A 13,866-nucleotide genomic window follows, 5' to 3' on the forward strand; every position below is an offset into this window, starting at 1 on the left:
CCTCTAGCACCCCACCGCCGTCCAGCACAACCTAAGGACTGAGGACAGGGATCTGTGTGCTCCCTTCGGGAAAAACCTGGAGTGCAGAGCAAGCCAACCCTTCCCTCCCTGGCACACTGGTACCTGGCCACCAACTCAGAGGAGGTCTTCTTCCTGGAGGTTAAATGGTGGGCAAGTTTACAAAACTGGGGCTGAGATCTATCAAGCCTGCACACCCACACACACCTAACCTAGATGCATCAGGGTTCACAAAGCTACTTGACCATTCTGGTTGGCTTCAGTACTTTGGCCCTGCCTGGTCAGATGTGGCCCAGCTGTCCTCATGTAACAGCAGCAAGAAAAGCAGCATCACCTCTGCACATTTGGTGACCATAAAGCTGCTGCCACTGGGTCGTGTGGAGACACTGAGCCCCTGAAACCCCCAAATTAAAGGCAACCATTTGCACACATGAACCTATGGTGCACGTGGGTGCACCCAGGAACCTATGGTTGCAGCTGGGACTGAGGGAAGAAGCCCCTGTGAAGGCCAATTTGACTCCAACTCATTGCCAAAATCACAGAGGAGCCAGGGGCCTCCCAGATGCCTGACCCCACCATGAAAGACAGCCACCCCAGCCAGCCTTACAGATACTGCCTCCGGAGGGCCTCGATGTCGGCGTTAACGCTGCTGATCTGTGAGCGCTGCGACTTCTCCAGCTCTCGCTCCAGCTCCTCCCGGTGCGCGTTCTTCATGGCTTCAATGGCTGCAGGGGTGGCACAGCGTTAATGCCTGGCATTGCAATGCCCAAAGAGCACAGTTGGAGAGGGCCTCTTTGGTTTGTTTTCTTACAGGAACAATAAACAGAGTCAGCCCAGCCAGCCACCCCACTGTTCTGCAGTCCCTTCATCCCAGTGTGGCAAAGGGCTCTGCAAATTCCACCGTTCAGTGAAGTCCAAGAAATTGACCAATTCACACATTGTTTCCTGAATTGCAGGACTCCTAATGCAGAGACGCTGAGCCTGAGTGCTTTAAAACTCCCAATAGCACCAAACAAGGAATTTGTTGTGGGAGCAGCAATGGTTAATGCCTTTCTGAGATGGAACAGAAAAGCGATCACACGCTGTTACAGGCAGTGAGATGCATACCAAGCCCAGAGAAGAACCAGAAGATGGAACTCCATCCAAAACACCAGCGCTTCCTTGTCTCCCTCTGATCACTGTCCAGCCTTCGTCCCACCCTTGTGCTGCTCCACCACCCTGGAGCAAACACCCTTCCCCATCAGCACACGGCTGTCCCCATACCTGAAATGGTGGCAGCTGTTTCCTCTGCCAGCAGGCGGTCCTTCTCCTCCCGCAGCTTCTCCAGCTCCCGCTGGTGCTGCCGCTGCAGGTCCTCGATCTTCTTCTGGTGTGTCTCCTCCATGGCTGCAAAGCCCCTCTCACATGTTGCCTGCAAGAGGGATGAGGGGATGGAGTTGAACTGGGAGCAGCATGACAGTGGGTGGAGGGCGCCTGGCTGCCATCCTGGGGTCTTCTCCCTCCCCATCCACACAGCAGCCAGCTGAGGATGGAGCTCAGAAGGTCAGGGTTTGTCCTCAACCCCTGACAGTGGAAGGGCAGGGATAGGCCTGGGGTCAGAAGCATTCAGGGAACGCAAACATGTTGAAACAGCAAAAAAGATTGCTGCACCCCTTCTGCTCTCCTCTGCAATCCATGCTTCCATATGTGGTCACCTTTGGGTGGAAGGCAGATGGCTCATAACAGCAATGGACCTTAATTCACAAGTGAGCATCATTTGAAATGTGGCATGGGAAATAATTTCCTAATTCAATGACTAGGATTGAGTTTAGGCCAGGAAATAGGGAGCAGCACTCAGGGGATTTGGGAATAGCCTGCTGTGAATGCTCAAATCCCACGTGGATTTCCTGCCCAGATCCTGCTCATGGCCTTGTAGGAGGCAAATATAACACCCCAGGCACTATGATGGCAGTGGGGCAGCAGAAACCCACACTGCTGGCCCTGAACTCCCCAGGGCAGACGTCAGACCTGGGGGGGGGGGGGGGGGGGGGGGAAGAGGGAGGGTTCCAGCCCCACATGGGCTTCTCTTTCATTTCTGAAGACAGTAGAACTGCCCCCTGGGAGCCACTGGGACTCCATGGGTGATTTAAGGGGGAACAAATTCACTCCCCAAGTGACAAAAACATAACTACTGACCTACACTAATGAACATTCTATGCACCACCACTCTGTTATGTAGTTCTACGTAACCTGTGTCACTCCCCTCCTCAGCTTTCAGCTGAGTGCCTTTTTCCACCCCTTTATGTTTTAGTCTGGAGGAGTTTTTCCTTTTTCACTTCAGCTCTCTTTTCTGAAACTCACAGCTCAGTGCCAGAAGCTGTCTGGACTTGGCTTGCAAGATTCTTCATTACTCCTTTAACACTGGAGGAAAAGGTTGGGTGCTCCTCCACAGGGTGGGAGACTCCGTAATTCACGTATTGTAAATGCATTGCTACAAATCCAGCACATGAGAACACGTACAAACCAGTACCTAGTGTTACTGACACTACATCCTCCATCTGGCTCAGAAGAACCATCTCTACAAGACTGGTTCCACAACCAACCCCGAGTGCTGGACCAATCCAAAGGAAGGCACTCTGGGCTTTCTGCACCTAAATCTGGGGTTCCAGTAACTGTGCACTGTTTGTTATGTTACAAATTGCTGGCACACACCACCAGTGACCTCCCTCTGTAGAGGAGATTGCTTTGCTACAGAACTTGGCATCCTTCTGTGGGAAGGTACAGCAGGAGAGCACAGGTTTCCACCTCACCTCATGTTTCTGAGGGCAGCAGAGACAGACTGGAGATTTGATCAGACTGGGAAGGACAGAGTTCAGGAATGCTTCTGAAGGGAAGACACAAACAAACAGTGTGCCTCGGGCACGAGGAGAAACACTACAGTGCTCAAACTGAAGGAGAGCCTGATAGCATGGAGCTATTTTGAAACCCTCCTTCCATCTACACCTCCAGCAGCCGTGATGCTGAGCCTCCCTCCAGTACCTTTCCCCCCTCCTGCTCAGCAATGCATTTAGAATACCCCAGCACAGATGAAAGGAAGCATGGATAAAACACCATGCTCTACAGAGGCCTTTTTTTAGCATTCTGGGGCTTGCTTAGAAGTGATGCCCTGCACAGGGGATGCCCCTAGGCCAGGCAAACACTAGGACTGAATGCACCCTCCCAGTACGCTCAGAGGGAGCTACCATAAAGCACGAAACGCGGTAAAACCTTTAGGTTCTCAAAGTCTTTCTGGTACTTTTCCCTCAGCATGGAAGCGCTGCCCTCCAGGTGCTTGTTCTCCAGCTCATCCCTCATCACGTTCATCTGGGCCTCCAGCTCCTGGATGCGTTCCCGCAGGCCGTGCATGGAGTCCAGGTCCCCGGTGGGTCCCTGCCTGGTGCCACCCGGCTCCCCGGCCCCCCAGCCATCCCCACCGCCCGGCCCCACCGCAGGGACCGCATCCGGGTGCTGCTGCTGGTATTCGTCAAGGGCGTGCTGCAGGCGCTGCAGGTTCTGGCTGTAGTGCTCCTGCAGAGCTTGCAGCTCCTCGCCATGAATGGCCTGCAGCTCCTTGATCTTGGCCTGGAACTTGTCCTCCAGCATCTGCATCTGCTCCAGGTGGTAGCGCTCCATGTCCTGCTTGTCACGGACGATGGCGTCCAGCTGGTTGAGGCCCTCCGTCCTCTCAGCCTTCAGAGCATCCTCTGTCCTGTTCAGCTGCTCAATCACGTTCCGAATCTCCTCCTCGTAGCGGCCCTGCAACTCACTCAAAGTTTTGCTGTGTTTGTGCTCCTCCTCTTCTAAAAGCCTCCGCTGACCTTCGAGCTGGGAGACCTTGGCTTTGAGATCAGCGTTCTCCCGCTCCAGCATGGCGATCACCTCACTGTACTCACCCTGCTGCTTCCTCAGCAGCTCTTCGTACTCATCCCGGAGCAGGGAGACGGTCTTCACACGCTCCTGGCACAGTGCATCCATGCTCTGCAAGGACTCTTTGTACGACTTCAGCTCTCTCTCGTACTCCAGGCGGACCTTGCAAGCAGCGTAACAAACCTGAGCCTGAACTATTGCATCCTGAACTAACAAAGAGGAGTAGCGCTCCAGGTCTCCCATGCACGAGTGATATGAAAGGCTCCGAGATATCTTGAAGAGCTTCTGGCAATCTCTCATGGCCTCCTCAGGAGGCAGAGAAAGTAAGGCAACAGAGATTTCCTTAAGAACATTGGATTTGTCTTTTAGTTGTTGGGCAAGATCTTCCTGAATGGAAACAAGAGCTTCACCACTGCCATGACCTGGTAGGCCACGAACCTCCTGCACCTTGGCCCCCTCCTGGCACGGTCCCATTTGGAGGCAGCTCCCGTCCCAGGAGATCTGGGCTCTTTCTGAAGCATCTTTCTGAATTTCAAGCGCTTCAGAAATCTGATGCACAACTCTGTCAAAATCAGGAGTCCTGTAAGCTTTGAGAATTTCCTCCAACATGCACTTGTGCTGCTGGAGAGCTGTTTTGGTGTTATGGAGGTCTTCTTCGACCATTTTTAACCTCTGGTGAAAAGAGTCCCTCATCTTCTGCGCCACAAACCCAAGTTCTGCTTTGATCAACGTAGCATCTGCTACAGCACTAAGAAAACACGGAGAAAAGCCCAAACCTGCTGGTTCTGTTTGGCCCTCTGCTTCTCCCTGCCTGGTGCTCAGGTGCACTCTCAGCTCCTCCACCTGGCTCCAGAACTCCCCTTCCAGCAGCAGCTTCTTAGATAGGACACCGGCCAAGTCAGCTGCTGTGTGAGAAGCACTTGCCGGCTCTATCAGAACCACCTCCGCCGTCCCCTGGATCTCCCTGAGAAGCTGTGATATCTCAGAGCCTGCATTTTTCAGAGACTCTGCTATCTGGCTGATAAGAGAGGCCTCAAAGGCCACTCTCTCAGACAGCCACCTCAACTGGCCCGCACCAAAAGTCCCTGCTGGCTGCTCCTCAGAGACGGGCTCCCCTTCACCCAGCACCCCCCCCCTGGACGCAGGGGACCCTGCCATGAGGCCCTCACTCTGCTGACACTCCGGTGGGGCCGGTGCCCCTCCCAAGGCCTGGATTGCACCCGATAAGGTTGTTTCCATGCTGGATAGACTAACGAGGAACAAATCGCTCTCTTGCTCCTTATCTGACTTGGGGAGAGATCTGAGCTGCTCCCTGCACTTCTCTAAGCAAGCCAGCGCTTGATCGTTTTTCACCTGGAAACCTCCCAGCTCGCTAACATGATTTTCTATGAGTTTGAGCTTCTCCTGCCTCTCGCTCTCCAGCTGCGAGACAAGAGCGCTGACTTGGGATAAGCTGCTCTGGAGCTGCTCCCGCAGCTGAGACTCTGTGCTGGCCCACTGGTGGTGCAGGGCGATCAGAGTCTCCTGGTTGTGGCCGTGTTGGCTCTCGAGCTTCATGGTTACATCTTTCAGTTTTTCCTCTGTAATATACAGCTTGGTTTCCAGAGAGTGGATGATGGAGAGGTAGGTCTCGGAGTCGCTTGCCGCTGATGATGGGTAGCCAGGAGCTGGCTCCGAAGACATGCTTTCCTCAGACAAGGACCTGTCCTGGCTGGTGTCAGAAGAGGTACTGCTGGTCCAGTTCTTCTCCGATCCATCCGGGTGGATATATTTTTGGCACTGGATGCTCGAGAAACGGATTCTCTGCCTCTTGGCCCCCATGATTCCTACATCGGGCTTTGCTAAGGCCTTCTGAGCCAACTCTTGGTCCTGGAGCTCCGCAGCTTTCGAAGGGGAGTCAAACTCCTCTGCTTGCCTTTGGCTGGTCTCAAGGACCTCCTCCTCCTCCTTCAATGCATAGGTCAGAACCGGGAGGGCATCGTGAGTTGGCAGAGGCTGCCCCAGCTGAGACGGGTGACTTTCGTCAGCCTCCAGATGGCAGCCAACATCTTCTGCCTCCTCAGCACATGGCTCCGCACCTACGCTGGTTAATTTCCTTAAAGCCTCCTCCTTGGCCTTTAGCCTTACTTTAGTCTCCTCTAAACTGCTATCCAAAGCAACCATTTTAACCAAAGCCTCGCTGAGATCTTGATCTTTCTTCTCCACAATTCTCAAGTGCATTTCCTTAACATGCCTCAGCTCCTCCTCTTTTTCTTTCAGCACTTTCTGCACACCCTGGAACTGATCTGACACCTCCTCAAACGATTGCTCCAGATTGTGGTAGTTGGTCTCTTCCATTTTCAACTTGGCTTGCAGCTTTGCAACCTCATTATCTGACTCAGCAACTTGATTCATGAGCTCATGGAACCGACATTTTATCTGATCTCTTTCCCTCTCGAGCTCCTTGATGTGCTCGCCCAGTTTCTGGATGCTGGCCTCCTTCAGCAGCAGCTGCTCCTCCAGCTGGTGGACAAGCTCGCTGCCCTCAAACTTTGCACTCAGCTTTTCCTTCTGCAGAATTTCCATTTGCTGCTCGCTATTTTGCAGCTGATTCTCGTACTCGTTGGCCTTATCTTCCACCTCCTTCAGACTCTGTATTAAAACCTGCTTTTCCCTCTCACAGCTCTCCAGCAAAGCCTCGTAATTCTTCTGCAGCTTCTCCTCCATGAGGATGCGCGTCTGCTCGCTGGCATTCAGCTGCCTGCTCAGCTCGGCAATCCTGTCCTGCAGCCGCTGCACCTCCTTCTGGTGGTCCCTCTGCAGAGCCTGCTGCATTTCCAGGTCCCGCAGCTCCTGGGTCTTCTCCAGGAGCAGAGCCTCAGCATTCTTTAGCTTCTGCTCACTGGCCTTCAGCTGGGAGCTGAGCGCGGCCTCGCCATGCTGCCACTCCTCCAGCTGCTCCTTGGCCTTCTCCTTCTCGCTCCTCAGGTCGCTCCTGAGCTTGGCCAGGGTCTGCTCCTTGATGGAGAGCTCGGCTGCCGCGTTGCTGAGCCTCGCCTGCAGGCTCTGAATCTCAGCTTCGTGGTGCCGGATGACGTCCTTAGCCTCGGCATAGCTGCGCTTCAGCGACTGGATCTGCTGATTGATCAGCTCTTGACGCTGGCATTGCGCTTCCAGCTCGTTTTGGAGGTCTTGGTTGACTTTGTGGAGCCTCTGCCAGGCACCTGACGGCGAGGCGGCCACCTCGGTCTTAAAAAAATTGATTAAATACTAGATTAGTAACACTCTTGGCTCTCCCTTCTGAGTGTCACACCTCTGGCCAGGCAGGCCATGGAAAAGCTCCTCGCAGCATTTGGCTGCTACCCCACAAGCTCCAATTGGGATGATTTGTTCCTGGCACAATTTTATTTTGTCTAACTTTTTTTTCTTTTTTCTTTTTTTTTTTTTTAATGAGTAACAACTGCTTTCCAGTAACAGAAAACATGGACCGTAACGTCAAAACAGCTGTACAGTCACAGGCTAAAAGGAGAACAACCAAAATCAAACGGAACCAAAAGACAGAGAACAAAAAAGAACGATGAAAAAGAAACACCAGCAGTAAAACAGAGACAGACAGACAAGAGAAAAACTGGACGGGTGAGAAGGAAGGGATGGGGACAGGCCGAGAAGAAAGGAACTGCTTTTAGTGTGTTGGTTCGTTTTGCTATGAAACAAAAAGTGCACAGTTCAGGTACCACAGTCCTACCGAACAAAAGCAACGACAGAAAGTGAGGTGGCAGCAAATGACATCACTTCCCAGCAGAACGCAGCGAGACAGGACAGCCGGCGTGGCGATGTCATTTCAGGGGCTGCCAGACAGGACTTATTGGCTGCTCAGTGCATTAGAGAGATGCTGTTATGCTAGAGCTTAAGGCTAGGAAGGATCTAAGTTCTCTACCTGTAAAAAAACAAAACCAAACAAAGAACAAAAAAAGGACAAAATAAAAAGCCCAACAAGTGAAGGGAGGGTGGGGGGGCAGGTATGATGAGAATGTCAAACAAAAGAAACCAACCTTTGTGAGATGCAAATCAAAGCAACGCAGCATGCAAAGAGAAAACTCACAGAGAGTCATGCAATAGGCGACAGAAATTATGTATCTTTAAAAAAAAAATACACAGACAGGAAGAGGCAAGAAAAGCACAGCGTTAAGCCTAGGAATTTGGCCTGCCCTGCTGTACTCTGGTTGCTGGTAAGGAAAGCCCACAGATGTGACACTCAGTTATGTTAAGTTAAATTTCATGCTTTACACCAAAAAAACCATGCAAGAACATCCGCCCAGGGACAGGTTAGTATGTGACCCCTCTCACCCACTGGGACCAGAGCTGGGGAAACCACAGGGCAGTCTGAGCCCCTGCCATGCCCCCCCGCTTGGGCACCATGTCCCAAGGATGCTGTGAGTGAGAGAAGGGTTGTTACAGGAGGGCAGAGAGGCTGCAGTGCACAGCACATGCATGGGGTGCTTATCTCAGCGGCTGCCTTACGGAACAGCATCCTTTGTGTCCACGTGGGGCTGCCACGGGGCTCGGGAGGGACGGGCTGGCAGCCAGCTGGTCAGCACAGGAACCTCTTGGAAATTGGGGGTGATGGAGGTATGGGGGAGCGACAAGTTCAGAGAGTGCATCCAAAAAAAAAAGGCTGTGATGTTTGCCTGCAGTTTGGAGCTGTAGAAAAGCTCAAATAATAACCTGCTTCTGTCTTTCCACCCCCAGTAGGGTTTGGTGGGGTTACTTCCTTCTACAGCAGGGTTTTAACCCCACTGCTCCCACACAATGAAAGGGAAATCCCAAGGAAGAGACCCCGTGACCTTTCCAAATACCCTGCCCAATTCCTAGGTCAAAGCTGGGGACACTTCTTAGTGCAGCAAAGGTTGGGTCAACTCCCCTACAGACCTCCCCTCCCTGTACCTACGTGCCCTAGGGTCAACTTCAGCACAGCAGCACGACAGCAGATGGATGCAGCACTCAGTTTTGCAAGACGTGCCCCTGCAGGAGTTCCTCTACGCACCTCAGACAAACCTTGCTTCTGACCCATCTCACTAAACAGCCCTATGGATGCTGAATCTGCTGTTCAAAACAGGATGGGGCTGTCTCCCAAGCCCTGACTTATTTGCTAGCTCTGTGTCATTCTCTTCTCCTTCTGGTCCCCAAAGATTCTCTTCCAACATTGCCAAGTAAAAACAGCACTGCTCCCTGCAAGCACTATGGCTTGGGGGCTCCAAAATGAACAGATGCATTAATAATTCCTCCATGGAGATCACCAGTCAGAAAGGCAAGACGCCTGGGCTGGCTTCTCTGACTTTGCAGTTTCCTCAGGGGAAATTTCTCCCTTGAGAAACAAACAAGGATGTCAGGTTTGCTGCCACGGGAGCACAGCATCACTTTGGCTCACCAGGAGCAAGCAGATCAAATCACCAATCAGCAGAGGCAGGGGTGCCCTGCAGGCTTCATGCCTTCTCTGGAACATAAATGCTCTCAGAGGAGGAGGTGGCAAAAGCCAATGTCTGGAGGTGGGGAGGAAAGGCTTCCCAAAAGATTCTCCCACCTCTTCTGCCAAAAATTCCAAAACCCTTCCAGGCTTTCCTGAGGAAAGGCATCTTGCAAGAGAAGAAACCACCAAAGTGCTCCAATACAGCAGCCAGGCTGTAGGTGTGACATCCTGATGCTCTGCCCAGGATGACTGATGCCTCTGCATTTGCTGGGCTTGCCATGGAACAACCACATAAATTCCCTGGCCAGGAGAAACACAGGGCCATGAGATGCTCAGAAAGCCTTATGTCTGTCCTGCTGTGTGACAGGAACACCTGGGACTCAGGAAGGGGGATCAGAGCTGTTGCAAAGGCAAACAGTACAGAGTGGACAAGAGATGGGCTTTGCTGGGATCCTATCTACAGCTTCTCCTGGGGAAGACAACAGGCAGCATTATCTCCTGCCTGCTGCAAACCAAACCAGATGTTTTCATAAGCAGGCAAACCTTTTAAATCAACAGAATCAGCAACTTTTCCAAGCAGGTCAAATCTCTTGGAGCCTGCTCAGCGCTGTGCATCGCCACGAACTGGGGTGTGCTCGCACCAAAGCACAGTGGAGTCCCTTTGATGCAGGGGAGGATGGGTTCCCCTCTCCTCCCAGCTCTCCTACCTGCAACACGTAGCCCTCACGGGCACTCTGCTCCCGACCCAGTGCCACTTTCAGCTGGTCCTGCAGGTGTCGGTTCTGTTCCAGGAGCTCCAGGGCCTCTTTCTGTTTCTGCTCCAGCTGGAGGGACACGAACAGAGACAGAGTCCAGTGAGCAGGCACGGGCTCAGCCATCAGAGCACGGGGCTTCCCACAGCACTGCTCTGCAACCAGGATTTCATTTTAACAGGCAAAGCCCCTCCCCCTGAAAGAACTGCATTGTGTTTGAGTTTAATTCATGAAGCTCAATGTGGCAAAGGAGGAACGGCACCAGCTCGTGCCAGGCATGGCCCAGGCAAATCCCACCCCAGTTCAGATTGGCGATGCTCCTGGTTACTCTGTGCCTGTACCTCTTTCATTCCAGTTAATACACCTCAATCCTGACTAACAATGACCTTTGTTATCCCACATGTGGACCTCTTCCAAGTGAGCTGAGCCACCTATTCTTTTCCTAAAATCTTGAGATTGTTTGATGTAGGCTCACAAGAAGGGAACTTTTGTGGCACGCACTGCAGTTCCAGCCCATTTATGATTTTGTAGGCATAACTGTAGACACAAATCTCTACAGTTGCAGAGGCAAACAGGATTAAGAGCTTAAATGTAGAGTCTGGTTAATATGCCTCAGTTGTGCTCATCTCATTAGGGGAAGGCAGGGTAACAAACACCAGGAGCATCTCCGCTTGATGCGGGCTGGACAGGGCAATGGGGTGCTACCTGCAAGAGCAGCACTGGGAACAGAGGATGAACATGGATCTATGTCTCAAGGCACCCTGACAGCACATCTCTGCTCACTGTTATCCCAAAGCAGGAATAAACACAGCTTTTTTTACCCTCACTCAGGCTTCCTGCTTTACCTCCTTCTCCAGCAGCGTGGTCAGGTGCTGCTTTGCCAGCCCCTCATCCCGGTCCTCAGTGTGAGCGAGGTGCAGGGGAGCGATGGGGATCTGCTTCTCCTCCCGCAGCGGGGTGGTCTCCACCTGGTGCCACCGCTGCTCAATCTCCACGTGGACGTTCTGCGGTTTGATGTCCGAGGGGACAGGCAGGATCCGATCCACCTCCATCCTCAGTGTCTCCTCTGGCCCTGCTCCATCCACCGTGTCGACCATCTCAAAGCGTTTGCGCCGCTCCTCGCGCCGCCGGGCCCGCTCCCGCTCCAGCTCTCCTGGGTCGGTGTCGGCGGTGCTGCTGTCCCTGGAGAAGGCAGCGGTGCCACTCTTGGAGGAGTCGGCGGCGTTGGCACGCTCCTGAGCCAGGGCTTGCTGGATGGGGCGGAACTCAGCCCAGTCAAAGGTCTTGGATCGTCCTTCTCGCCGGCGCTCCCGTGCACGGCTCCGCTTCTGCTCCGAGTCCAGCTCTGTTTGCTCCGTGTCCTGCTTCTCGCTGGGCTTTGGGCTGGGCTCAAAGGATGAGCTTGTTTTGCTTTTCTCCTCTGGTAGGGAGCTGCAGGGACAGAGAGAGAGCAAAAGAAAGCGTCACCGGGTGCTCAAGGTGGCCAGGCACTTCCACGCATGCCTTCAAGAGCTGGGTGGAGAGGGGCTGCCAAAGCCCAAGCCAAAGCCAAGTGTGCGTCCCCCTACCCCTCCATCTCCCATCACTTCTCGGGCACAGCAGCCCTTCTTCAGGTTGTGCCGGCGTGCGAAGCCACAGTGCAAGCGGCCCTAGGGGGTGGCCGATCCCAACCACACTCCTCCTTGGCAGCCACCCCAAGGCCAGCAGTGGCCCCAAACCACCTTCATGGGCTGGGGAAAGGCTTCAGGTGCTCTTCCAGCACCTGCCCATGTGCACAGACTAATCAGCATGGCCACACCGTGGGCTAGCAGAGAGGATCCCACCAGTCCCAACAAAGTCAGCCTGGCTTCAGCACTGCAGAGAAGCACAGAGCCACTCTAAGATGCCTTTGGTAACTGGGGTCGGGTTTTCCTCAAGCTCAGCAGAGTCAGGCTGTGAACAGGGCCCAAAACTTCTCCGTGCCACTGTGAACACTGAAGGCACGTATCTGCCATGGGTGCTGCAGTTGGTGCAATGAGGAGAGCAAGAGTTACACAACACACCATGGCCATCCCCTAAAACGCCGTTTCTCAAGCAAGGAATGGCTTTCAGTGCTGCGTTAGAGGGATGAGAGGGGAGACATACTCATCAAGCAGGGAAAGAGAACAGGGAAGGGCAATACCACCTCCAACCTACGGGCAGCTCATGATGCAATACTAGCTCATTAGAGGCAGACATGCCAGCCTTGGAACATGCAGATCAAAATTAAAATAAAGAGAATAGCTGTGTGTTAACCTTGCAGAGGAATCCTCTCCCAAGAGAACAGCAGGTGTTTGCCAATCCCTGTGCTACCAGGATAACCCCAGATGCCTCCTGCAGCACAGCCCTTGGGCCCCACATCCTGCACAACCACAGGGTTCCAGCACAGTCCAGCTGAATTTTCCAGAAGGGCACAGAGAGCAGAGCCAGAGGGCACCTGTCTGGGCCCTTCACTGCAGGCAGATCAATGCTCACAGTGCTCCACAAGCCCATGTGCACCACTGGTCCCAAAGGCAGCAGCACAGAAGGGCTCCTCCAGCACACAGATTAAACCCCTCTCCTCAAAACAAAGACTGGAGCAGAACTGCATGTGTCCATAGCCAGTATCTTCCAATGTACCTCCATCCACAACCAAACCACAGGCTCAACAGAGCTGGGTTTCAAGAAATTCTGGCAGACACTGGCTGAGACTAGCTTGGAGATAACTCCTTCCTTAACAAACCCAGAAGGCACCATGGAAAACTCACTCCACACCCACAGGATGCTGCTGCACGACTCCAGAGCACACTCCCAGCCAAGTGCTCAATGTGCTGTCAGTCAGGGATTACGACTGCATTTTAAATAAGTAAAACAGAAAGGAGATGAAGTCTTAAAATGGAGCAGTAGGAAGAAGGGGAGTCCTGAGGTCCCTTGGATGTTGCTGTGGAACAGAAAGGACGTTGCTCTGAACACCACATGGAAGAAGCCAGGAGTTGGACTCCATGATCCTTACGGGTTCCCTCCCGCTCGGGATGTCCAAGGACTCTATGAACCTCGGCATGCTTACAGGTGCCACCTCCTGCCAGCCCATTCCTCCTGCACAGATCCCCAAAGGGCACAGTGCTGGGAAACTCAGCAGACAGCCCCCAAATTTAGCACTGTTTCCCAGCAGCACCCTATGGCTACTGATGCTACTCACTCATTTTGTACCTCCTCCCTTCCAGATAAATTCGCACCACGTGGCAAGGGGAGATGAGAGATTTACAGAGCAGGCAACAGACAGTTGGTTTCTAACAGGGGTGGCTGCAAGCACGGCACAAGCTCCAAGGTGAGCATGGGAACTGGGGGGCATCAGGGCTAGGAGCTCAACCAGGGGCTAAAGCAGCCTCTTTGCTCCTTTTGCGTGCTTTACACCTGCATGGCCATTGCTGTGTAATTAGCACCTCTGGAGATGGCAGAGCAGGGAGCAGGGCAGCACCCACCCCCCAGGGTGCTGCCACACGCTAGGATATAAACAGTAATTAAGACTTGAGTAACAAGGAAGCATGCACTGGGCCCAGTGGAGACGTGGAAGAGGGTGATGGGAGCCAGCAGCCCCATCCCAAGCTGCTCACAGGGTGAGGATGCCAACAGTGCATCAAAGACACCGAACAGGCTGTGCTACATTGCGCTCACACCGCAGCCCAAGGGCTTGTCAAAGAGCCCTGGTGCACGCAGAGCTGCAGTGCAGTGCTGTGCCTCAAACCCACGTGCACCCCACTTGGAAGC

The 13,866-nt window shown here is 53.3% G+C and overlaps 1 protein-coding gene across 9 annotated transcripts in view; it reads right to left on the reverse strand.

Moving 5' to 3' along the window:
• Positions 1 to 13,866, reverse strand: part of LOC125700997 (myosin phosphatase Rho interacting protein) — a 61,986-nt gene that overhangs the window by 10,050 nt on the left and 38,070 nt on the right. For 5 of the 9 annotated variants that reach the window (XM_048962412.1, XM_048962411.1, XM_048962410.1 and 2 more), the window contains 5 exons: positions 10,947 to 11,532; positions 10,057 to 10,173; positions 3,265 to 7,131; positions 1,282 to 1,429; positions 626 to 743 (listed from right to left, as the gene is read on the reverse strand). In XM_048962412.1, the coding sequence (XP_048818369.1) occupies positions 626 to 743; positions 1,282 to 1,429; positions 3,265 to 7,131; positions 10,057 to 10,173; positions 10,947 to 11,532 (4,836 nt within the window). The remainder of the gene's footprint in view (positions 1 to 625; positions 744 to 1,281; positions 1,430 to 3,264; positions 7,132 to 10,056; positions 10,174 to 10,946; positions 11,533 to 13,866) is intronic. The other 4 variants (XM_048962417.1, XM_048962416.1, XM_048962415.1 and 1 more) reach the window with 1 other exon arrangement.

This window comes from Lagopus muta, chromosome 15 (genome assembly GCF_023343835.1).
Source record: "Lagopus muta isolate bLagMut1 chromosome 15, bLagMut1 primary, whole genome shotgun sequence".
In the NCBI taxonomy this organism is placed as follows: domain Eukaryota; kingdom Metazoa; phylum Chordata; class Aves; order Galliformes; family Phasianidae; genus Lagopus; species Lagopus muta.